General features: G+C 36.1%; 1 protein-coding gene across 33 annotated transcripts in view; it reads right to left on the bottom strand.

Moving 5' to 3' along the window:
- The window catches only part of CD44 (CD44 molecule (IN blood group)), an 88,520-nt gene that overhangs the window by 33,389 nt on the left and 28,038 nt on the right, over nucleotides 1-27,093 (bottom strand). For 31 of the 33 annotated variants that reach the window (XM_074273185.1, XM_074273177.1, XM_074273178.1 and 28 more), the window contains exons 2-7: nucleotides 18,789-18,954; nucleotides 14,273-14,406; nucleotides 9,494-9,565; nucleotides 7,960-8,190; nucleotides 1,791-1,898; nucleotides 298-426 (exon numbers count right to left, since the gene is read on the bottom strand). In XM_074273185.1, the coding sequence (XP_074129286.1) occupies nucleotides 298-426; nucleotides 1,791-1,898; nucleotides 7,960-8,190; nucleotides 9,494-9,565; nucleotides 14,273-14,406; nucleotides 18,789-18,954 (840 nt within the window). The remainder of the gene's footprint in view (nucleotides 1-297; nucleotides 427-1,790; nucleotides 1,899-7,959; nucleotides 8,191-9,493; nucleotides 9,566-14,272; nucleotides 14,407-18,788; nucleotides 18,955-27,093) is intronic. The other 2 variants (XM_074273182.1, XM_074273190.1) reach the window with 2 other exon arrangements.

Here is a 27,093-nt window from a genome sequence, read left to right as displayed (position 1 = left end):
ATTTCTTTTATCAGTCTGAACAATTACCTTCTATTAGAGCTTCCTTTCATACTACATTAGTTTTTTTGGAAGAAATGAGACAAAACCTAACTCTACTTACAATATTACAAAGCCTTCCTCAGGATATCTTGATCTTCCCCACTCCCCATTGGTAATCCAGTGATTTGTTCTTCAGCTTTTTAAATACTCTTGAGACCCAAAAGGAGAATGGTTTTTGTCAACATCCCCAAAAGGCCAAAGAGAACCAATGGCAATTTGTAAGAAAGTGTATGAAGAGAGGTAGTCAGAGCCCATTACCAGCTGTCCTTGTGGTTGTGTGCTGCTGCCTCTCACGTTGGGAAGGCCAGAACCACTGTGAAAACCAGTCAGAGTCTTCTTGTTTCTTTGCTGTTGTCTCATGGATTGTACCACTAGAGCTGGTCAACGCTGTTATAAGGGTGGTTGAATCAATGGTGAAAGTATTACTTGCTGCTTCCCAGAGAACAGATTTTTTTGTGTGTATACTTTTCTTCTTTTAATGATTCAATATGATAATTTATACTTTTTATAAACGGAGAGAAAAGAAAGGAAAGCCCAGAAACCCATATATTATTTTGCATTATCATCATTGGATTTCAAACCATCCAATGTCATCTGATAGTCAAAGACATCCTTCTAGAAATTGAGATTTAGCTAACATTTGCAGCCAGATAACCCAAACACAGAATTTCAGGAAGACAAAGATGGATAGAAATAGAAGATGCTGAAAAACCACCATGATAGACTCAAAATTCCCTAACATTATATACAACCACTTTTAAGTAAGCACTATGACTGTATGGTGAGTTACTAGGACTTTTATTTCAAGGAGGAGAATACCAAGAAGGGATGCTAAGCAAAAGTTAAAGACACGACTAGCCCACTGACAAGACCAGAATGAAAAGGATCCTGGATCATCGATTAAGAAGTGACAGAGATCGTCTTTTTTTTAAGCCATTTTGATAGTAGATTTACCCCCAAAGAACCAGACCATCAGAAGACACAATAAGAGCAAAACCCAACAGAAAAGCTCAAATAATCATAAAGTACTTAAAATCCCAAAGGATGATTATTTTCTGAATTAATTACCAAATAACCCTAGAAAGACCCAATGAAGAAGCAAACCAGAAAGCAAGTTTGCTGTGCACATTTTTTTGCCCTTAAAGACCATCTTTATAAACATTTTTTCACAAATCATGATTTTTACACCACATCCCCTCTCTCTTGCTACCTCTCTGCTAATACTACACAGACAAATGATGCTTCCTTTAATGAAATGGACTAAACTAAGTTATTCCTAATCCCTCGTTTTGCTACCTTCCATTTATCTTCCCAAATAAAGACCCTAAACTTATTTTTCTTCAGTAGGGATATAAAGATGATTTAATAAATCCAGTCACTCATAAGAGAACAAATCATTTTCTACCAGTTTCATGAATCTAACTTGGTTGGAAGAAAGCATATGAAAAATATTTCAGAATTACATTTAATGGATATAATCAAATATAACATCTTTTATTTGAAAGGCATAAATTTCTGAATGAAAACGGCCTCCTTCTCAAGGGAAAAAAAACTCTAGGTAAACTTATAATAATCATCTCCATTAGTAAGAATTGAGGGTTGCCATATGAGAAAGGGACCAAGCCCTTTTCTCACCAGGAAAGTTGAAGAGCATTAATTGGAAGGTTAGGCATAGACAATGGGTATCTCTTTTCTCTGATCTGACTAACTTTCCATAAGACCAGCTGATAAAATCACACATGACTTGTTACCTGGCTTGGCTGTTGTAAGATACTCAGTCTTAGGAGGTGAATGAACAAACCACGACCATATCCAATTATGCTGCTCCTGAGCTGTTGTTTCAGGAATGGAATGAGTCTCTAAGTGCACAAGGGTGGTAAATCAATCACAGAAAAGTTATTTAGTAGGATCTTCATCCCAGGGATAAAGTTCTTTCCCTACATAATATTCATTCTCTAAAAAAAAAAAAAAAAAAAAAAAAAAAAAAAAAAAAAAAAGCCTGCTTCTCTATCACGATGGAAGCCCCATCGACGACCTCTTGGAAACTTCCTATACTTTTTAATAATGACAGAAAGGCAAACTCTTCATTGACAGTAATCAGATGTTATTTTTCCTCCCAAATGAACATCTTAGAGTAGAAATTGGCCGAAACAAATTAATATCCCCTTGCCAAGAATTCAAGATAGAATCAATCCGTTGATCTACAGCAGAACTGGATTTCCTTGGCTCCTTTATTTGGTGCTGTGTAGTGGAAATGATGGCGATCAACAAATCAGTCATGATTCACTGACTTCAAAATTGACAGTTCACTAGAATTCACTTTTCTTCAATGTGAGTATTAGATATAGGTTTGCATCTTTCTTTTTTCTACCCTAAACTTGAGCCTGGAGGTGCTGTTACTAGCATTTTATGACTCAGGTGAGTATTCTCATTGGCTATCAAGAAGGTTGAAGCTAGGATATCCTTGTATTTGTTTAGAGTTTGTTCACACTTATCCTTTCATCCTTATCACTGTGTTCTAATGGGACATACGTTCTATTAAGAAGTGATTATCAAACTCATGGAAAGCCTTCTTCAGTGATTGATAATATCACTTTCTTCATCTTCTAAATATAGCTTGAGCATTTATCACCAATAAGTGTGTTTAGAATGAAGCAAATTCAAAATGTTCCCTTCACAAGCAATGGTCTGGCCTTTTAGAGTTGTGAATGTAGTTACTAAAATCATAGAAATCTGAAAATCTGTGTTCAAGCTAGAGAAGAGTTTGGGCTTTTTCAGCTTGCCATTGAGTTCAATAGGAAAGGAGTATGATAGGGAGCTGGAGCAGTTATAGGGATAGAAACCCAGGTCAGTCAGAGAGAAGATTTCAGAAATAATATAAAAAAGAATTAACATTTAGATAGGAAAAACTCCAGTTGCCAAGTTCATTTGTGCCATGGAGCAAAAATGATGATCAAGAAAAAATAGAATGTGCATGATAACCTTCAAGATTCTGCTGTTGAAGCAAATTTAGCATCTCTCAAATCCATCACCTACAACCACTGTTATTATCCACTGTCAGATCATCATGGCCCTCTCCCAAAAATACATCAAGAATAAACCAAAACAAAAGCAAGCGAGGAGAGGTATCTGGGCTGTTGTAGAAAGGGCGCTGGATTTGGGATCAGATGATCAGATTTGCTAACAGTTCAGTTTTTGGTTAAATCATCTTGCCACTCTGAACTTCAGTTTCCTCTTTTATGGAAATATGGACAATTGTGTTGTTTGTTGTGATAGTCAAAAGCAACAAGAAAGGAAAAGCGTTTTGTAAACCATAGACTTTAATAATGACAATAATGACTGTCATTTTATAGCACTTTAAATTGGCCAAGTATTTTATTTATGTATATTTTCTTATTTTATCTTAATACCAACCCTAAGAGGTAGGTACTATTATTATTGCTGCCAAGGCAGCTAGTGATAATATGACTTGCCTAGGGTCACATAGCTAATAAGTGCCTGAGGCAAGATTTGAAATCAGATCATCCTGACTCCAAGCCCAATGCTCTATCCACTGCACTACCTAGCCAAACTGTGTGACTTTTTGTCCAGGCCCTAAGAGAAATTATTCTGAAAACCTCCACACTGATACAAAAAGTAGGATTTTTTTCAATTTTTACTAGAGCTAGTGAAGAAATCTTTCTAGCTTTGTTCTCATCTCCATCTGAATTCTCATAGCTCTCCTCCATTAATTACCTCCAATTTTTCCTGTATGTACTAGTTTGGACACGTGTTTACATATTTTGACCCATTAGTTTATGAGCTTCTCAAAGGCAGGTTCTTGTTTATGCCTTTTTTTGCATCTCCAGGTTCCAGGTTCTTTCCTGTTTTAGCAATTCACCTCTCTAACCTTCAGCTACTGATTCATCGTTCAGCTGACCTATTTACAGGAAGATCAATGAATCCTGCTTAAAGTTTCCCTACATTTGAGAGATTTTAAAGATAATTTATGCTGTTTCATTTTTGTGACAATTCATTTGTTTCTAACCAGCTTTCTCTGTTTCTCTAAACCTCTGCCCTTCTGCTTTTCTCTCAATGATAAAAAAAAAGCCTGATTTGGGAAGCCAAATCATCCCTTTGTGGCTGGGGTTGGGTAATAAAGTGTGCTGACTCTCCTTCATTACGCTATAGACCAATGTTTACCATTAAGCGTGTCTTATTGGTTGGCCTTTATTTTGGCCTACTTCCTACAGTAAATATTTTACCAGGATTGTCGTATGTTAGGAAAACACGTTTACAGTAGTCCAGTTCTGTGTGTTTGAGACTGAGGTCACTTATCCTTTCAAGAGCTGGAAAAATATAATGAGACCCTGTGTTAGAAAGAGAAGGATTCAAACCCACAGGGGATTTGAGTTCAGAGGATCTGTGTTCTAATCCTGATATTGATACTAAAGTTTACAACACAAAACCAGAGTGTTGTTCTCTTCTTCCTCCTTTTTCTCCTTTTCCTCCTCCTCTTCTTCCTCCTCCTTCTTCTATTATCTAGCACAATGTCTCTTAAATATGCACTCATGGATTGATTGATTTGCTACTCATGATCTATGTGGATTTAGTCATATCCTCTGCTTTCTTTCTCTGCTATATCTCTGCTTCAGTTTTTTCATCTGTAAAATGAAATTATCATTAAGGTCCATTTCCATCCCTAAATTCCATGATATTAATGAATTGAGATCTCCAAATGAGTAAGAAATTGAAAGTCTTAAAAATTATAAGCTTCCCATTACAGATTTGCTAGTTTCTTTTGCCAGGAGTAAAGTTCTATGTAGATTTATTGTCCTTTGGATTGGAACTAAAGAAGCATGAATTTTCAAGAAGGCTGAACCCTACTGGGAAACGTGGAAGTAAATTTTCCAAAAGCATAAAGCATACTGGGAAACATGGAAGAGTTGGAACATTTTGGCCATCATCACTGGGATGGGGCATTTCTCTCAACGAAAAAGTAGCCCATATCCTAAGTTTGGACAGAACCATATTTTAACCCCAGAAATTCATTCATAAGACAAGTATGAATGCAAAGGCAGTGTATTGCTACTGTCTGATTTGTTAGAGTCAAAGAAAGTAAAAAAGGCCTTTGCCCCAGAAATACATATACCATTGAGTCTTTATCATCCTCTTTGGAGAATATGGCCCAACTCTCAGCTCTCAAACCCCTCCTGCCTATTGGCATTCAACAAGAGAGTGTATAAGTAAAGAAGGAAAACCCCACTACTTAATGCCCAAGGAAAGATACCCTTAAGATTGAATAAGTCCTTGTTAAGAAAATATCTCAACCAATCAGTAATCATGATTCCCAAATAATCAAATGAGAAGAAGGAAAGAAAACAAAAGAAAGGGATGAACATTTCCCAACCAACACAAAGCACCAAGAGAAGAAAAAAAAACCCAAGATGGAATCCATTTATCTTTTCTCTTGCAGCATCAGATAGTAATATAAGCAACTAAAATCAGTATAGAAGCCTGTCCCCACATCCTGCCCCATGCAGGCAAAAACAGCAGGCAGACCATTTTATTTTAAGACATCCTCTCCATCCTAGAGAGTTTGTTATTAATAATCAGTTTAACTAAAGTGTTGCTGAAGCAGGTCCTTTCTTATAAAATATTATTATCATGAGTAAATAAATCCAGCTGACCCTGGCTTTTCAAGTATTTTGGATCTCAATACACTATGGTCACTTAAGTTTCCTTAAGTAGTGTGCTGATGAACTGGATTACCTTATCTCTAATTCACAAAATCTGAGACTTGGAAGTAAGCGAGTTCTGGGGTCAGCTGAGCCAACCTCTACATAAACATGTAAAGCTTCTATAGTATCCCTCATAAGTGGTCATCCGTTTCTACTTTAAGACTTTTGGTGAGTAGACTTTCATGAATGGTTAGCAAGTTCCCCCTACCTCATTCTAACTTTCTACTGCTCCTTTTCCTGCTCTCTGTGGCGAAGCAGACAAGCTTAATCCTTTCACAAGGCAACCTCTTAAATACTTTCTGCCATATCTTTCCTAAATTGTCTCCATATGAAATTTCCTAGTTTCTTCAGTCAGTTCTTCCACGTCACTTTCAACAAGCTTCCCCATTCTAATTGCTCTCTTCTGCATTCAGGAAAGCAGGGAAAACCAGGAGAACTGGTTCTTAAATTTTAGTTACCATCTTACCTGCTATTCTTTCACTTAATAATAAATGATAAGTTTAATTTAATAGCAACTACTTTCCAGGGTCGTTGTGAGAGTAAAAAGGAATACTATTTGTAAAGTGCTTTGCAAACCTTGAATTACTATATAAATGTTAATTTATATCCTTAAAATTTAGTCACCATCTTACCTGCTATTCTTTTACCTAATAATAAATGATAAGTTTAATTTAATAGCAACTACTTTCCAGGGTCGTTGTGAGAGTAAAAAGGAATACTATTTGTAAAGTGCTTTGCAAACCTTGAATTACTATATAAATGTTAATTTATATCCTTAAATTTTAGTTACCATCTTACCTGCTATTCTTTTACCTAATAATAAATGATAAGTTTAATTTAATAGCAACTACTTTCCAGGGTCGTTGTGAGAATAAAAAGGAATACTATTTGTAAAGTGCTTTGCAAACCTTGAATTACTATATAAATGTTAATTTATATCCTTAAAATTTAGTCACCATCTTACCTGCTATTCTTTTACCTAATAATAAATGATAAGTTTAATTTAATAGCAACTACTTTCCAGGGTCGTTGTGAGAGTAAAAAGGAATACTATTTGTAAAGTGCTTTGCAAACCTTGAATTACTATATAAATGTTAATTTATATCCTTAAAATTTAGTCACCATCTTACCTGCTATTCTTTTACCTAATAATAAATGATAAGTTTAATTTAATAGCAACTACTTTCCAGGGTCGTTGTGAGAATAAAAAAGAATACTATTTATAAAGTGCTTTGAAAACCTTGAATTACTATATAAATATTAATTGATTTTCTCCTCCTCCTCTTCCTTTTATCCATTTTAGAACACTTAAGAGAGAGTATAAAAAGAACAGTACACCTAACAACTCTCCTTGGTAGCTTGACCTCATAGGTATCCTCTGCCCAGAGCAACCTGTTCCCACTAGCACCTGTGTGACTTGTGGTCCATATTCTCAATTATTTCCTTGGAGATGGTCATTAATAATTCTGTAAAACAGCAAGGAAACAACTCCTACTGTGACTTTTCCTATCAGGCCATGGGAAAAATAACCAGAGCTAAAGAGTAGGAAGTCATGTGCCAAAACTGTACAAAGCAACTGTTTCCTCACATTGTAATTCTTGCCTTCCCAAAGGAAAGAAGGTCTTCCATCATGAGAAGTCTTCTACCATAAGCTGGATAACCATTTGCCAGAGATATTATAAAGGAAATTCTTTTTTAACTGGTTTGGACTACATTCAGTTTAATACAACCCAATCTACACTTATTAATTATCAACTCAATGTTAACAATCAGCTATATATTGGCTCTGGCTGGCATGAATTACAAGATGCCTTTAAGGCACTTATTTCTATTAAACAAATACAACATGTAAATGACCACTTCCGATTCTGAAATTCTGTGATATGTTATTTTGGTCATTGAAGGAAGGAAAGTGGGAGAAAGTAGAGAGCAACTGTGAATATCTGCTCATGTGTTACTGGGTTTTGGAGTTTCTATGTTTCCTTTTTGCTTCACATGCTGTGTTTCTTATTTACAAAACTCAAATTCCGAAAGCTAGGATGTATATCTAAATTATATCTTGGCTAAAGAAGATTATATCAAAGATGCTCTGTCTTTCCTAATGATGTGCCCTGGTTCAAGAAGGATTGGAGGAACTACCCAGAAACTAGTAAAATTGGGGGTTTTCTAACTAGTGAAAAGGGAAATATAATATCCTTACTGGTGATTGAAGGAAAGGTTTCATGGTCTTCAAATCTGGGGTCTTTGGAGGCAGTAGGTGTTACATCATCATATGTAGTCTGAATGATGGTGGATCCTCCCATGGTGCTCCTCTCACCCGCAGATCCACTGCTCCCATCATCATCTGGATTGTAGCTGGGGTTGATATCTTCAGGATTTGTCCGATATTCTCCTTTCTTGGTATAGCGAGTTCCATCGGGGTTTACAATGCCTGAAGGAGAGGGAAGGTACCATTATGGCATGGAATTCACCCCATTGATTATGCAAGTTTGGGGAAAAGTTTTAAGTAGTAAAGGCATCTTATCAAATACAGACACTGCAGAGGGGCTATATTCACTCTGAGACTAGGAATCAAACCTAAATGTTCATCTGGTAGTAGAAAAGTAGCTGTTTAGACCCTAAAGATACTATGTGTCTGTTTGTATATAGATACATAATATGCATATTTATATTTATGTACACATAAAGATTTATTCAGGTGTGCATCTAAACATCTACAATGACTATGATGTTGTCAGGACAGAGAACTCCCTACATATGAATTCCCTCCAGCAAAAAAGATTGTGATCCATTTTGGAAGTAATAAAAACATCCATGAAGTTGCTTTCAAAACACACAGGTTAATGTTATTTGTTCACATGACTAGTAAAGATCAGAACTAAAATTGAAAACTATTCCTTCCTCTTCTATTGTGAAATGTTGCATCTACATAAATCTGAATGTAAATATATGCCTGTATATATATATATATATATATATATATATGTGTGTGTGTGTGTGTGTGTATATATATATATATATATATATATATATATACATACAGTATGAATTTTACAAATATATATGTATAGGGGCAGCTAGGTGGCACAGTGGATAGAGCACCAGCCCTGAAGTCAGGAGGACCTGAGTTCAAATCTGGTCTCAGACACTTAACACTTTCTAACTGTGTGACCCTGGACAAGTCACTTAATCCTGATTGCCTCAAAAAAAAATATGTATACATATATATGTATATATGTAGGTATGTAATATGTGTGTTAACATGCTTTTGAATATACATTGATTGGGAATATCTATAAATACATATTATCCACATGTGTATATGGATGGATCCATAGACATATATGCACTATACATATATGTATATAGTATATTGCATACATATATACATACATATGTCTATTTATCCCCATGTTTATACAGAGCAACTTGTCAGTCAACCTCAAAATCAGCAAGACATGAATTCAAATCCCAAAGATCAAAAACCAGAGTTGGTTTCCCAACCCTCACATAAAGTTCTGGTGGGGATTCTAATAGGTTCCTTCTCCAAGTAAAACAAATTAGGTCACTCCAAAATCCCATATAGAGAGACAAAAATGATAGTGTGAGCACAATGAACCATTGCCTCTGAACTGGCCCTGTTATTTTGACACAGAACTGAAAACAGGCAGCACTTTTGATCCCCACTCCTCTTGTGATAAGAACATACAATAAAAATTAGAAGAAAAAGATACCTATAGTGATTTGGCCTTCAAATATACTTGGTATATCTGTGACAGATGAGCAATCCTCCTTGTCCAGTGGGGCTGTGAGAAAGGAGAACAATGTAAATGGTCAATTTTATTGAAATTAATCAAGAGCTAGTCCCATTTTTAAATATAAACTAAGACATTGTTTTCATCATTCCTTACTCTTTCCCCCTAGAATTTGATGATCTCCCTACCCTTCCCAATATAATTCTTAACCTGGACTTTCCAATCCACCTGCCCTTTCTTCTCCACTTCAGTTGGGATCTTAGAAATGGAAGAGATCTTAGAAATCATCTAATTAGTCCATTCCTGTTTTACAGAAGAAAACAGAAATATAACTAAGAAACTTCCCCAAAAAAGAAGTTGTCTGGTTTTGTCCTTTTACCATAGATATGTAAAGTCCATTGTCATCACTTAGTTCCCAGGACTCTCTACCTCCCAAATACTCATAGAAAAACATGCCATACCACAAATACATGCACACAGCAACAAACATATTAAGAAACAGAATATTTTGCCAAAATTTTTTCATAGGGACAGAAATATATAGTGAAAATGAGTATAATTCATAGGTTAAATTAAAACTGAAGTGGTGATTCAAATAGAGTCAGAGATTCCTACTAAATTTCCACTGTATCACATGGGAAGATCCAAGAATACTGAAGAACAAGAACATCACATTAGCTCAGAATTCTCAGACCATCTAAAGACTTGACAAGAGCTTGAAAATGTAAGGAGTCATGTACTTATTTGAAGCTGTTAATGGAGTTTAGATCCACATGGATTTTTTTCTTCTGGCTTTTGGTATCTGATTATTTCATGCCTAATTTTGGTTCCTTTCAGTGCCAAGAATCAACAAGTTTTTGTGGGTTTAGTTGACATCTTGAACATTTCTCAGTGTCCTGGCAACAAAACCTGGGACTTCACAGCATAGTGCTATAGAGACATCAAAGATTATTTTTGTTCATTTTCCTTTTATGTATTTGTTTTACTCTGATCTAACAAATTCCAAATGAAACAAACTTCTCAATATTCTTCTCTAACAGGAAAGGATTGTAGCTGAAACCTAAAATTTCTATTACATAGAGTGCTTTTTTATAATTATGCTATAAATTCACTAGATAATTTTCAAAGCTTTCCTATTTATGTACACTTTCTGGCCTTGTTTCTGTTCTCTTTTCTTTTGGAGAGGGAAGGTGAGATTCTTATTCCTCTTTCCCTTTTCTTCTCTCTCATCAGCCTCTCCCATTTTAAGGACAAAGAAAATGCTTCTAACAACTAATAGTCAAAGGGAAAAAATACCCATATGGTCCACACCCAAAAATCTCATTCTGCATTTTGAGTCCATCACTTCTCCATCAGGAGGTTAAGTAGCATTCTTAATCATCAATCTTCAGTATCATAGTTGGAAAGACCAGTATTTTAAAACTCACTTCTCTTTCTCCTTGTTTGGAGTTTTCCTTCCCATTTTCCAGAGGAGGCCTGAAGTGACTGACCTTCTAATTAAATTCATTTACCATGACAACTATTAGATTGTAAACTCCATGAGGGTAGGATTTATTTCAATTTTATTTTTCTATCTCCAAGCTTTATCACAATCCTTAGCATATAGTAAGTACTTAATAAACAAACATTTGTTAACTAATTGATTAATTGACATTCTTATACCTCCCCTCAAAAAATTATGCTGTTATTTGTTTTATACGTATTTCATAAATTTCCCTTGAGAGAATACAAGTCCTGGGAGGGCAAGAACAGTTTATTTTTTATCTTCATATCCCCAACATCTAACATAGTGTTTTGCACATAGTGGCACTTAATAAATGAATGTATAACATATTTATAACTTTAAATATATATATATAATTACATAAATATATGATTTATATTTATATATTATAAGTAAACATTAATAAATATATATATATACTTATCTATTTTCTGTTTCTACAACTGATCTGTTTCACAAGATATTGTAGAATTTAAGATATTTGAATTCAGAGATCTTCATTTTTGCCATTGTCTCCTTAGTACCTGATACATAGAAGGCAGTGCTTTTTGATCATCAGATTGATTTAAATAAACTTAAAGTAAAGGTCACCAGTAGGAACTTAAAGACAAAATAAGTTCTTAAGAAGAATTTTCTCATCTTTAAGATGGGGAGAATCCCAATGGATTTCCCTCCTCTAGAGGTGACATGGGGAAATACCTGGTAATTCCTAAAGTGCTAAATCCTAAATGGCAGTTTTTGTTATTATCATTAATCTTGTAAGAGGGCTTTCATAGATTTGGTGTTAGTACTCTTGAAGGAGAGAAATAGGCAGTTATTATTTTAGCAAATACAGTAAATGAGGCTACCATGCTGCCCTCGAGGATTTCCTAAGAGGAGAAGCCTTTCAATTAACAGAAAAATGATCATTTAACTAAAAACAAACCAAAAAACTCCAATAATCCTAGGTTGTGTGTGAGGTAATAACCTTTCTGAGACTGTGAACTGCAGAACGGCTGATCCTCTATATAGGAGTAAAGATCTTTCCCTGGGAGTTACCTGTAAGCTTCTGAGATATCTTCCAACTTTGTCAGGATCTATAATCCTATGAGGGCAACTAGTGGATAAAGTGGTGGGTCTGAAGTCAAGAAGATGCATCTTCCTCAGTGAAAATCTGGCCTCAGACATATATTAGCTATGTGACCCTCAAAAAGTTACTTAATCCCTCAGTTTCCTCATCTGTAAAATAATCTAGAGAAGGAAATAGCAAGCCATTCCAATATCTTAGCCAAGAAAACCCCAAAGGGGTCATAGAGAGTTGGACTTGACTTCAATGATTGAACAACAACAAAAAAATAGTCCTATGACATTATAGATCCACAGGTCCAATGATCTTGTGATGATGAGAGGCATCTACATCATGAGAGAGGACTGTGGGAACTGAGGGTGGACCATAACATTTTCTTTTTGTTGTTGTTTGCTTGCATTTTATTTTCTTTCTCATTTTCCCCTATTTTATTTGGTTTTTCTTGTGCAGCAATAATTGTATAAATATGTATGCATATCTTGGATTAAGCATATATTTCTATCATGTTAAATATATATTGGATTACTTGCCATCTAGGGGAGGGCATAGGGGAAGGAGAGGGAAAATTGGAACACAAGGTTTTGCAAGGTTAATGTTTAAAAATTATCCATGCATATGTTTTGAAAATTAAAAAAAAACTTTAATAAAAAATTATAATTCCAGCTCTACCCTCCCACCCTCTGCAAAAAAAATTCACATATTATTTTAGCATCCAGGCTGCAATAAAAATATTCAAATTGGAGAAAAATAAAGATAAAATCATAGGACCAGAGATGTAGGACCAGACAAGACAAGAAACAGAGAAGGGAGCTCGATAGTGTCATGCATAGAGTCTAAAGTCAGGAAGATGAATTCAAATCCAGCCTCAGACACTAACTAACTATAGGATCCTAACCCTAAAGTCACCTAACTCTGTTTGCCTCAATTTCCTCATCTGTATAAGACAATAACAGCATCTATTTCACAGTGTCATTGTAAGGATTAAATGAGACAGTTAGGTGCTCTATATGCTTATTCTTTTCCTTCCCTTCCCTGCCAAGGTAGCCTGGGACAATGACTTAGGGGGCTGTTCTACAGAAAGGAGGACCCAGCTCATTTCAAGCCTCTGATATTTACCAGTTGTATGACTTTCATTGTCATTTACCCCAATATGTTTCTTCTCTGCTCAGTAAGTATTTGATAAAAGTACAACATAAATGCTGAATTGGGTCTGATTAATAATACATTCAAGCCAACTCCCTTGCTCTGACCATATCATAAAAGTAGCTAAATCTATCCCAAAACTGGCCTTCTGTATCCTTCTCATTCATCCTTGGGCTTGGCAAAAGTAGCTCCCATGCTTCTAATCTCCAAGCTCCATTCAGATTTGGGCTGGCTACCCTCGACTTCCTTCAAAGCAGATAAACTTAAGAACATTAAGAGGAAGGGAAGCTCACTTCCCCAAAATGATGGACCCATACCTGGTGTTCCCATTTCCATTCTAAAGAATGTTTACTGTGTTTGTTTGTTTTTAGCATTCCTCAGGTCCAATGCAGTGTGCACACAGTGAGGATGATAACCTCAAAAGACATTCAATTAGGTCTGCCCTCCCTCCTCCAATAATGGAACCTCATTAGTTAGGCTTCCTTTCTCCTTAATGAGCATTGAGGGACTGGAGAGAATTAGGGCAAAGGGAGGCTGTTGCTTCCCTCAGTGACCCTTCCCAAAGACCTTGAAAAAGTAGACAGGGGAAAGCATGTATGATAGTATATAACATATAAATAAACAAAAATTATAAATAATACATTGCTAAATATAAATAAATATATCATCTATAACATAGTATATGTACCCATCTCTACATTTTGGAATCCCACAATAGAATGCAAGCTCCAAGAGATGAAGGGGCTTTTATCTTTCTAGAACCTTAGCGCATAGTAGGTACTTAATAAAGGTTTGCTGAATTAAATAACTGAATTCTATATAATAACCATATGTTCCATACAGTGCCCTGTGTGTGGTAGTTTCTTGATAACTACCTATTTATGTCAGTGTAGACCTCTTATCTTTAACCCATTATCAAGTGCTTTCTTCATCCCTACTTTGTGCTCAGGTAAGTCTTTCCTAAGTTATGGTATCAATTTATTTGATTGACATAACAAACAGTGCAATAAGAAATGACAAACCACAATAATAAACATCAACCCACCTGAGGCATTGAAGCAGTAGGTGTCATATTGAGACATATTTGAGGCAAGGATATATACCCCAGTGTTATTTGCTGCACAGAGAAACCTGGGTGTCTTTCGTGGGATTACGACATGTCCATCTATGAATCCATACCTGTAGAGGAAGAAAAGGTTATCAACCTGCTGGGACTATCATGATGTGTCAGGGAATAACTTGAGATCCTGGGCTACTTGATGCCTGAGATCATTTGGAACTTTTCTTTGTACCTCTTTCAATTCAACAGTTTGAATATTCTCAGTAATTTTTGCTGGACCAAATCCCTTATTTATTCCTTCTTCCTTCATTGAAAGTAGCCCTAAAGCATTTCAGAATGGCCCAAGCTGGGTGTGGTTATGTGACAATACATTTTAAATAAGGAATTATGGAAGAGAAATAGAATAAAAGAGAGAATCAAGTAAATGTATGACTAGAAAAAATACTAGGGCCAAGGGTTCTCAAACTATGGCCCGCAGGCCAGATGCAGCCGGGTTATGGCAAATGGGCTGAGGGGTGGAGACAGAGTGCGAGCTTTTGTTTTTATTATAGTCCAGCCCTTCCACAGTCTGAGGGACAGTGAACTGACCCCTATTTAAAAAGTTTGGGGGACCACTGTTAGGCCATTTATGTGAAAAGAAGAGATATCCAGATTTATACCGTGTTAAGAGGATATAAGGAAGGCTCTCGGTACATTATTTGGAAGCCTGGTGGCAAATGTATGGAAGGACATGGATCAGAGTCACATAGGCAAGTACAGATGGGTTGTAATTTGCCCTACTAAAGTAAATGTCTACATTAATAAAATCATGGATCTATTGGAAAATTGGAGTATTAATTAAATGAAAAGAAACAATCACAGAAATGACAAGGAGCTACATTTTCAGAGACAATAAGAGAACTTTCCATACTCCAAATCCAAGAAAAGTTAATCTCCTTGAGGGAGGTACTGCTTTTTTTGTATCCCTAGTGTACAATGCATGACACATTATGGCACCTAATATTTTTTTTGACTAATTGACTAACAAAAAAATGCAGGGAAGGGAAGAGGAAAGAGAAGAAAGGAGGGAGAAGAAATGAAAGAAAAAATTATTTTTTTTCAAAGCCTCTCAAAGCTTCTGCTACTATCTGGGTTGACAACATACAAAGTCACTTATCTTCTCTGAAACTCAGTTTCCTCATTTGTAAAATGAGACAATTGAACTAGATAGCCTCTAAAGTCTCTTCCAGCTCTGTGACCTAAGACTTGATGTCCACAACATGACAAATGAGATGTGGTCCGTTAATAGGGAAATGAAACCTTTTTGAGAGCTAGATCTATTTCCCTTTTGCCTTTCTAGCTCCATCACTTAGCACAGTACCTTCCATTTTGTGGGGTAAAAGTGGAGAAGGGGATAAAGGGTCAGTACTTCATAGGTAGAGGGAATTCCCTATAAAGAAACTGCTTCCATCATTTAATAAGCATTTTGCTATACCCCTTCTAGGTGCCAAGTGTAGCCAAGACACTGGTGATAGAGAAAAATGAATGCATCCCTGCCTTCAGAGAGCTTCCATTCTCTATGAGAAGCCACAGCATACCCATAAGAATATATACAATAAATGCAAATCAAATAAATTATTCTTTAATGGGTAGTCTTAGAGAGTTTCTTGGGGCATCGCGTTACCCATAGGCACGTGACTTAAAATTAGCTTTTCCCATCTCTGAGTCCAGTATTCTGTTCAGAGGACACATTACCTCTCATACATAATAAGAGATTGATAAATATCTATTGTACTAGACTGAAATAGAATATAAGCTCCTTTTTTGTTGTTGTTGTGGCTTTTTCTATCATACACCTAAAAACTTGATTAATATTATTGACTGAATCCAATTGAATCAAATTGAGCTCGGAAAGAAAAAAAAAAAAAGTTTCATATTCAGCAGTATTTCCAAAATGCAAAGCTGGCTAAAATCACGTCTCTCGTATTTCAGCAACTTCATGCCAAAAAGCCAAACTGCCTCAGGTACTGCACCCCCCAAAACCTACTGGCATTTAGACAGATTTTCAAGTCTCTTAGCACATAGCACTAATTAAAAGTCTGTTGCAACTGGAGATTCTATGACTAATTCCTCATTTGAATGGACCAACTGGTTTTTCTAAAGTCTCCTCAGCTTGGTGGGGTGGAGAACATATAGTGGTAATAAGTTCTATATATCTGAAAGTTGCTATTTACCAGGGAGGGGCAGGCAAGAGAAGATTGGGACTCCAGGTCTATCTCTGGCATCTGTCATGTAGCCGCTATCTGATTCCAAAACTGTGGAAATAGATTTTGTAACTCAACCTCTCATTTGTGAGTGGGACAAACAATAGATTGTTCCCTAGGGGCCATCTTGTTTTGTGTGAACCCCAAATCTTCCCCGTGGCAGTGTGTAGGAGTCAGAGGGCTTGAATTCCCAATTTGTTTAATCTCTTAATGTACCTTAGACTCCTTTTCCTCAGCTGCAAAATGGAAATTATAATAATAATAAGGCAATAAATTGTCTTATTTACTTCATAGCGTTATTAAGAAAATGCAAAAATCACAGATTTAGGGCCATTTTTCAGATGAGGAAACTGAGGTCCCAAAAGGTCCCACAGATACGAAATGGTCCAGTTGGTCTGCTAATGCCAGAATCTTTGCACTTTTCTTGCTCCATGTGAGATAATGAACATACTACTTTTCCTGGGAAAAACTGTATAACTGGGAAATATTATTGCTCTCCCTGTTATTTCAATAAGAACTTCCTTATGGACTTGGATCATCAGCATATGAAAGTGTTTCTACTTCCCACACCAGACATGATTTCTAGCACTTATTAGTGACCCTGTTTAAAGCCCTTAAGAACCCCAGAGCAGGCTCAGCCTACCCACTGGAAAGCAACCAGAGTCCATTCTGTAGGTGGGGCTCAGTGTCTGGGATCTAGATGGAATCATGATTGTTTACAGCTCAAAGGACTTTGGAAACCATCCCGCCCCGTCTTCTCAATTTACAGTGTCCTATAGGTAGTAAGTGGTGGAGCCCAAATCCCAATCTAAATTGGAGGGTATCTAATCCATCCTCATCCTCCTACCAGTAAAGAAAGCGAATCTGAAAGATGCAAAATGATCTGGTTAGCTAAAAGCACAGACTCTAATCCAGTCTCCCAACTGACCCCCTGGTGTCCAAGTATTGGAGAATTCTGACTGTCATGGAGACTTTCTGAAGTTTCCATTGTGATCTCTGCAGTGTGTGTGTGTGTGTGTGTGTGTGAAGAAGGGGAAGCGGTGGACCAGTGACGGAAGCTGCAGAGCAGGCGATGAGGAGATTACATAAAAACTTTCAAGTGAAAATGGAGAACTTTCCATTTGTGGTCAGCACTGTCCCTAACTGTTATCAGACACTGCTATCCATGAGACCAGAGGCACAGATGAGGCTGTTTTGCTGATGAGAAGCAGGATAAGATAGGTTTGTGGGAATAAAAGGTGTATGCGAGGAGACAGTGAAACAGTGATGCTCTGGGGATTCTTCCTAGTGCGTTTGAAAACATGTGAGAGGGTTGTTTGTTGTTTTAATGTCTAAGAAGAGTTTTGTTTTGTTTTGTTTTTATTATCTTGGAAAACATCTTGTAAAAGATGTTTTGTTTTCCTTTCCAGATTGAAACAAATGAAGAAAAAAAAAGAAAAGGAAGGAAGAAAAAGGGAAAGAAAAGGGGAAAGAAGGAAGGAGGAAAGGAGAGAGGGAGGGAGGGAGGAAAAGGTAGGAAAGAATGAGGGAGAAAAGGAAGGAAGGAAGGAAGGAAGGAAGGAAGGAAGGAAGGAAGGAAGGAAGGAAGGAAGGAAGGAAGGAAGGAAGGAAGGAAGGAAGGAAGGAAGGAAGGAAGGAAGGAAGGAAGAAGAGAAAGACTTATGGTAAAACAAGATGAAAAAAAAGAGTTCCTGACATCATTCAAATCCTAGAATATGAACCCCATATCGATCTCAAACACTACTATTTATTGCTTTCTTATGGCTCAGACAATTCTTTCGAGATCCTGTTCAAAGGCAGGAGCAAGCTGGGAAGCATTTCAGTCCTGAACAGGCAGTGCTCTGGGCCTCTCTAGGCCTCCTCTCTCTATGATTCACAGAAAACTAAGCCGACTAAATTCCAGTTGTCACACCAGTTTCAAATTTACTTTGACAAATTAATAGGTGATCAGAGTCTGCAAGAAAATGCCCATCCAGCTGTCATTCTGACCCTCCCAACCTCCCCACACCTCCCTGTACAGCTAGCCCTCCAATGACTAACCCCCCTTTTTTTTCCCTCAGGGAAACTGTCCCCTTTGCAGTGGAAGGAGCTTTGAAAGTCAGAAGACTTGGGGTAAAAGCCCTGCCTCCACTATTTACTAGTCATATGCTACCCTGAGTTAAGACAAGCAACCTGACTTCTCAGAAGCTTAGTTTTCTGATCTATAAAATGGGTATAATAACACATAATTAACATTTTTATTATTTCATCATCATTACCTGCAAGTCTCGAACCCAATGCTCAATGCTTGCTCCATCTGTGCCAGGGTAGGAAGGGTGCTATTAAAAGCCTTACAAAGGTCAGCAGCCTCTGTTCGAGAAATACTGTATCGGCCATTTTTCTCAACGTGATAAACCCCTGCATATCGGCAGGTAATATTCAGTTCTGTTGGTTGAAAGAGGAAAAAAATAAATAAATTTATTAATTAGTCCCACTTAAAGGATAATAATCTACAGAATCTTAGGCCATCAAAATTAATTTAGTCTTGAAACTATAATTTATGTAATTAATTTATAACACATTATATTAACATTTACTATAAATTATATATGTTAATTACATAATAGAATACATCAATATAATATTTATATATTTTATGATATAATTATTATAATATATTAATATAACACACTATATTAATATATTACATCATTACCATATTACATTGAATTACAGTATAATTTTTATAAAAACATAATGCATAGAAATGCAATACATTTTTCTAGTACTTAAAAACTTATAAAACATTTCAATAATTAACAGGAATTTAATAAATAATTAGCATTTGCCAGACACTGCATTAACTACTGAAGAGATATAAAGATAAAAGTGAAACAGTCCCTGCCCTCAAGAAGCTTACATCTTAATGATGAAAATAATATGCACACAAAAAAGTTTATACAGAATACATATGAAGTGAACACAAGGCAGTTCAATGAAATACAAGGCAGCTAGGCAGGGTTGGGAAAGGTTTCATGTAAAAGCTTGACCTGAGTTTTGAAAGAAATTAAAGGTCCCAAGAAACAGAGGGTTAGACATATGGGATAGGGTGATAGTATTTTAACTATATGGGATCAAGCGAAAAAGCAAGATCTGAGGAAGAGCCAATTTTATCATCCCCATTTTAAAGATGAGAAGACAGAGATTTGTCAAGATACAGTGCTTTGCCCAGTGTCCCACAGAAATACTGGGATTTAATCATAGCTTGAATATTCACGACTGAGTTATCTTTCCACTATAGAGCAAGCAAAGCCCCCAAAAGCACTGTCACCTGGGGATTGATTTTAGGAAAACCTAAGGCAAAGCAATTTGTTCTTAAAACCTCTGACCCCTGATACTTGGCTATTGTATAGAATAGAAGGACACCCCAAGACTGGTCTTCTGAAGACCTTTGTTTGACTTTGATAATAAAAGTTCTCAAAATTAGATTTTTGAGCTGGAGAAGAGACTTGGAGATTGGGGCACAATTTGAATATATGTCATATATAAAATATTAGATTTGTTCTGTCAGGCCCCAAAACTTACTCCCGGAGCCAGGTAGCAATGAGGCAAAGAGGTAAATTTATTCTGAGCACAAGGAAGAACTTTCTAACAATAACAGCCAAATAAAAGTAGGAAAGACTGCCTCTAGAGGTAAAAAGAGAAGGAAAAAGGAGAAAGGGAATAAAGGGGGAAAAGAATGAAAAGAAAGGTAAAGAGGAAGGGGAGAAAGAATGAAGAAAAATGAAAGGAAAGAGAAAGCAGGAATGGGAAAAGAAAGGGGAAAGGGGGAAAAGGAGGAAGAAGGGGAAGGAGAGAAGGAGGAAAAGGAAAGGTGGTATGAGAAAGGAAGGGGAAGAAGAAAGTAAGAAGGGAGGAAGAGAAGAAAGAAAGGATGTCCATTTGTCAAGCATGATGTAGAATGGGTTCCTATTTATATGGGGATTGAACTGGATGTCCACTCTAATCCTTTCCAGCTCAATATTTCTTCAATTCTGGTTCTGACTCCAAATGTGAGACTTTGACAAGTCACTCAGATCTTTGAAATTCACCCTCCTCTGTGGATAATAAGCCCTACCTTATTTGCCTCACAGGGTTGTTGGGAGAGCTAAATGAGATCTTATGAATGAAACTACGATGATCAACTATCAATTACAATAATCCCTTCCACACTGAGACTTTCTCCATCATGGTTTTGATATGTTGCAACATGAGAAATTAAATCATTATTTGAGGGGATTTTGACAACAAGCTGTCAACACAGAAAAAATTTAGAAACTCAGAAATACATAAAATATATGTATCAATGCCCCTTCTTCTCCGATATGAAGAGAGAGCCAAAATTTTTTACATAGATTTTCCAGATTGCAGGAGCATTACGCCCCAAATCCTGCTAGAAAATGGAAAGCATCAAACACTGATCTGAGCATTTCCAAGATAAGCGATTTGCTCTTATGGCCAAATGATCCATAGAATAGCTGACCAAAAGACCAAAGCCTAGCTGACATCTTAGATAAAAATTCTGTAATTAGTGTGTGATGTGGAAATGCACACAAGACTTCTTAGGAGTTTTGCAGAAATTAATCTGTAGTCTCAACGAGCAGCAGAAAATTATACTGTTATACTTGATCTTATATCGCAATCTCTGAAGACTTCAAGAACCTTAATTATTAAATAACCTCATTATTCCTCAGGTAGCATATTATCCCCAATTTACAGATGAGTAACCTCAGACAGAGAAAGGTGAAGTGATTAAAATAACGCATGGGAATCACAAAACACCCACAGGGATGAGGCACTTCTCAGTTGGGCTCAGAAACATAGATTTTCACCTACTTTGAACAATATATCGAGTTCCCCTGTCCATTTTCTGTCTTTCCTCTTCCCATAGTCCTCTCTCCAGCTGCTCTCCAAACTTAGGCTAAATTTCCTCCTCTACACATTAACTATTTAAGATTTTACTTTCTCTGCTGCTCAATCTCCTCATCTCTAAAATTAAAGGTTGGATTAGATGCCATCCCAAAAGTCTCTCCCAGCCCTGATGCTCTATGTTCTGTACTTTTTTGTTTGTTTTTCATTTTGAACTTGAGTTCACACCCAACACCAATTTTTCTAAACAGATAGCACTCAGTCCTTGATCTAGAGGAGTTCTATAGTTAGAAACCATTCTGGTTGACTGCCTCAATCAATGCCTTTCCTACTTTTCAGAGGGAAGGTATATTGGGCTAAAACAATAGGCTCAGGAGGAAAAGAAGGAGAAAATTATTATTCCCATGCTTCTGGCTATCTCTAATGCCCTACCCCCAAACTCATCCCGGGGATATAAAGCAGATCATTCAGAACCAAGGCTATTCCCCACTCCCTTCAACTGACAATATTAGGCAACAGATATATGAGTATTAGTTGAAATGACATGAAAGAAAATATATTCCCATATGATTTGCCTCTACATCCTCACAACTATGGAGCATTTCTATCTATTTACAGCAAAAACAGTAGGGAGAGCTACTAGATAGAAATTCAGAAAGATGAGTTCAAATCTAACTTCAGACCCTTAATAGCTGAGTAAGTCATTTGGCTTCTCTGCCTCAGTTTTTTCACCTGTAAAGTGGGATTAATAATATGATATATCTAATATAATATATCTAATATATATATATATATATATCTAACATATATATAATATATCTAATATAATAATATCTAATATAATAATCTATCTTTCAAGGATCAAATGAGATAACATTTATAAAGCACTTTGCAAACCTTCAAATGCTGCATAAATGCTTGTTCTTGTTATCGTCATCTCCATTATTACAATTTATTTTCTCCCCCATTAGAACGTAAGCCCCTTGAGAATAGATGCTACTTTGCTTTTCTATTTTTATTAGCCAGTGGCTAGCAGTGTGCTTTTCACATAGTAAGAGATTAATAAATGTTTTTTTTTCCACTTATTTATTCACCTTTCTGAGTGATTGGGGATGGTGCTTACAAAAAATCACTAAATAACCACAGAGATAATCCTCATTAACACAGATTATGGCTGTGGGCCCCAACAACTTGTCAGCACTGTCGGATAAAAGCAAATAAGGATGATGGGCTTGGTTCTGAAGTCAGGATAAGGAACCCGAAATGCAGCTTCAAGAAAATAAACCAATTTAGAATCTTTCATCTTTTTTGATTATATCTGGAGAGTGTCCCACTGTTTTAATGAGAACTTTGGTCTCAAAATGTCTTTTCACTTTTTTAATGTATTCTCTTAATGAGGTAAACAGTGCATAAGGTAAAAATATCTGATGAAAATGTATAGTTGAGCAATCCTTTTGAAATCTAAAGTTCAGATCTGATGGCATCCCTCCTCTACTCAAAATTCTGCAGACAGATTCCCTTCTTGGTCTTTAGATTAAATGTCAGACTTGTCTTCCTGGAGTTCAAGATTCTAGCCAATTTGGAATCATCCTCCCTTCCCAAGGCACTCTTTTCCATTATTCTAAGCTCAAACCAAACTTGACCTTTCTTGTATGTATATACTTTGTATTTTCCCACCTCCATGCCTTTGTCTATATTATTTCCCATAATTTAGGAAGGACGTTAGTTACAGGTCAGAAAAAGATGGAAAACAATTCCTGTAACATTAAGGATGATGTAAAATAAACTTGAGGGTCCATGAAGCTGTCATCTCATCAAATTTCTTATCACTTGCCCTGAACTCCAGGCTCACCAAAAAGTTAGCCTTTGAATCCTAACTCAGCAATTGGAACAGTTCCAATTTGCATGACATAACATGCTACCTAAAGTTCAGCAAGAATATTTGCTGAAGCACAGTTTGGTATAGGTCCTGAATGTATGCCAAGGGGAAGTTAACTGGAATTATAGCCACAGAATTCTAGAATTCCAACCCAAAAGGACCTCAGGGGTCTGGGTACTGAACTCTCTGTCCTGCACATCAATGAGAATTCCCCCTATAATTTACTTGACAAGGTAAATATCCAGCCTTGGCTTGATAAATTCAATGGGGGGAGCCTATTACCCCCTAGGTAACCCATTCCTATTTGGGAAATTTATTTATGTCTAATGCAGCTGAACTCCTCTGACATGAATATAACTACAAAATACTTTCTACACAAATAAAGTCAGCTCTAAACAACTGGAAAATATTAATTGTTCATGGATACGCTAAGCCAAAATAATAAAAATAACAATTTTGCCTAGATTAATCTATATATTCAGTCAAACTATCAAAAGGTATTTTATATAGCTAGAAAAAAGTCCTAACAAAATTCATCTAGAAGAACAAAAAGTCAAGGACATATCAGGATAAACAATGAAAAAAATGTTAAGGAAAATTATCTGGATGTACCTCATCTCAAACTATATTATAAAGTGGCAATCATCCAAACAATCTGCTAAACTGGCTAAGAAATAGAGTGGTGGATCAGTGGAATAGATTAGGCCCACAAGATGCAGTAATAAATGATCATAGTAAACTATTATATAATAAACCCAAAGATCCAGGTTTTTGGAACAAAAACTTATTATTTGACAAAGGCTACTGGAAAAACTAGAAAACAGTTTAGCAGAAACTAGTTATAGACCAAGATAAGATTCAAGTAATATGTGATTTTAATTATAGTTGTATAGAAGTGTATGAGAAGGATTTGTGATTTTATCAGGGGAAAAAAAAAACTTCCATCAAGCACAGATAACTGTTCTCAGCTTTATTAGAGGAATCCTAGGGAATTTCCGGGGATAAACAGAGTTTAAATGACTTGTCCAAAGTCAATAGCTAACAACTCTCAGAGCCAATATTTAAACCCTAAGCTTTCATGAATTTAGCCCCAAAATTCCACCTATGACAGAATACTGCCATTATGGATGAAAAAAGTTGGGATAAGAATGTCTTCTATTGATAGAGAGCTTCATAACATTCATGGCACTCCAAATAAATTATCTATAACATATATGTGAAAGACAGCATGAAGTAGTAGACACAGAGTCTCCAGTCTTGGAGGCTAAGTCTCACCTTTGATACACAATAGTTGTGAAACATTGAACCTCTCAATGATAGCAGGTGATTTATTAAAACCTTAAATTTTGGAACAAGTGACAATGTATGGCAGCAGGGTAAGAGATCATGGATAGGGGAAATTTCATCACTGGGAATTCCCTATATCAATTAAATCTCAGATTTAATCCAGAAACAAACAAATAAAAAATACTTCTATAAAGTAAGTCAGGAAGAAATTAGATATGGGGGGAGAGTTTAGAGTGAGGGAATTTCCCTCCTTGTCTTTCATGATTTTTGTCCTTTGGTTCTTATAAATAAAGAGGAGGCAACAAGACCCTTTCCCTCACCACCACCCCCAATCACCCTGCAGGTTCTCTGATATATAATCTTCATATTACATAATATCACTTATTATATAATATAATCATTTTTTCAGAGAAAAGTGAGAAATAGAACAATGATGACTTGACCAAGATCACAGTGATAGTGATAAAGCTAAAAGTGGGTGTAAGGTTGGACTTTCTAACCCTTTCTAACCCTTAAAAGTACTATGATTTGACAGGTATATATTTATTATAGGTATATATTTAAAAGGAATGCACATATTTAACCTATATCAGAGATTGCTTGCTGTCTTGGAGAGGGGAGAGGTAAGGGAGGGACTGAGAAAAATTTAAGGTATAAAATTTTACAAAAATGAATGTTGAAAACTATCTTGATATGTATTTGGAAAAATAAAATATATTGAGAAAAAAGAAAATCCTGTCTATTAAGATAGGATTAATGATGATTCATCCTATTCAGTAGGTGTAGTAAAAAGAATTGCCACAGCCCAAATAAAATTTGCAGCCTCTAATATTTATCAGCTCTTTAAGGAACTTCAAGAGCAAGTGAGAAAACATCCAGGCAAGATTTATATCTTGCATGTCCACTCACATAGTGGACTTCCAGGTCCTATTTTTGATGGAAATTCAAAGGCAGATAGCCTTCTAACCATGTTAGCCAGTAGTCCTTTATTTCAAGAAGCACAAGAATTTCATTCTAAATATCATCAGGCTGCTCGAGCTTTATGTTTACAATTTGGAATCACAAGAGAGGAAGCTAGGAGCATAGTAAAAAGTAAACTTAAAAAAACTTAAAAAAAAAAAAGACCTCGAATATTGTAGTCTGGATTTCTAGCAGTACAGAAGGTATATCACAACACTTTTATGAGCTGATCTTCTCCAAAGAGATTACTTGGTGCTGGTTTTTTCTTTCTTTCTTTTTTTTAATCATTCCTGCCCTACCCCTGCCTCTTTTATTAATACAATTGTCAAAGCTTTTTCCAGAAAAATGAAAACCAGACAACTGGCATCTTCTTTGAAAGATAATACGCATCATTTCTAAACAATAAAAGGTCGTGGAATATTTGAGAGATTTGAAGCTAAAGAGCTTATTTGATAATAGCAATAACAACTAACAATTACTAAATACTTTAAGGTTTAGAGAAGAAGCTTGGGTACAACTGTGCTACATCTGTACGGGGGACATTGAGCTTGATTTCTCCAGACCCCAGCTGTGATTATTAACTCATTTGGATCTAGATTCCAAGGCCATAGCTTATAGAAGAAAAATGATGGGGAGGGTGTATTGAGCTGGAGGGTGAGAAAGATCTCCAAATTGTCTATATTTACCTTTATGATATTTGTCATTTGAAAAAAAAATCTTAATTCTATAGCCTTTCTCAATTTATATTAGGACTTCTTAAGCTTTTTTCCACAATCCCTTTCACCTGATAAATTTTTATAGATCCTTATAAAATACATATACAAATTAAACATTTATTTATAACATCAAATTTCATGACCTTCATATTCAGTGACAATCCTTCATATGGGGTCTTGACCCACAGTTTAAGAAGTCAGTCTCTATATCCACGGCAATTAGCCCAGTCTTTGGCATATATGTAATAAGTGCTTAAGAAATACTTGTTGACTTACTGAATGAAATTTGCTGAGCTCATATCCTGAACCAAAGAGTACATAATATAAGAACTCAGCTTGGTTGGTTATTGTACCAAAAAAAGTTGAAGAAACAGAAGGATTTAAAAGTATAGTTTGAGAAACAAATTCACCCGAAGCTGCTTCTTCTTAAAACTTTAGAATTGGAAGGGACATAGGAGTAATCTTGCTCAGCCCTTTTTCCAGAGAAAAAACAGGTTGGTCCAGAAAACTGAGACACATGCCCAAGTTTATGTACTATGTCATGGGCAGAGCTGAGACACATTTATACATGCAACAAGCATATTTTTAGCCCCTGTTATGTGCCACATTCTAGTTTAATAGACACTGAGAAGAAACTGATAAATATAAGAGCATCTGTCTTCAGGGAGTTTACCCTCTACAGGGAGGAACAACATGTCCCAGATCTTGGATTTCCCAAATCCAGGGCAATTTCCACTACATTTAGGTCAAGTTGTTTTTTTCAAAAAAAGAAAAAAAAAGCTTATATCTTTGGCCTCTCTCTGATCCATAGAAGAAGGCATTCCTTTCTTGGCT

The sequence above is a fragment of the Sminthopsis crassicaudata genome, chromosome 6 (genome assembly GCF_048593235.1).
Source record: "Sminthopsis crassicaudata isolate SCR6 chromosome 6, ASM4859323v1, whole genome shotgun sequence".
NCBI lineage: Eukaryota > Metazoa > Chordata > Mammalia > Dasyuromorphia > Dasyuridae > Sminthopsis > Sminthopsis crassicaudata.
This window is presented reverse-complemented; position numbering and strand designations above follow the sequence as displayed.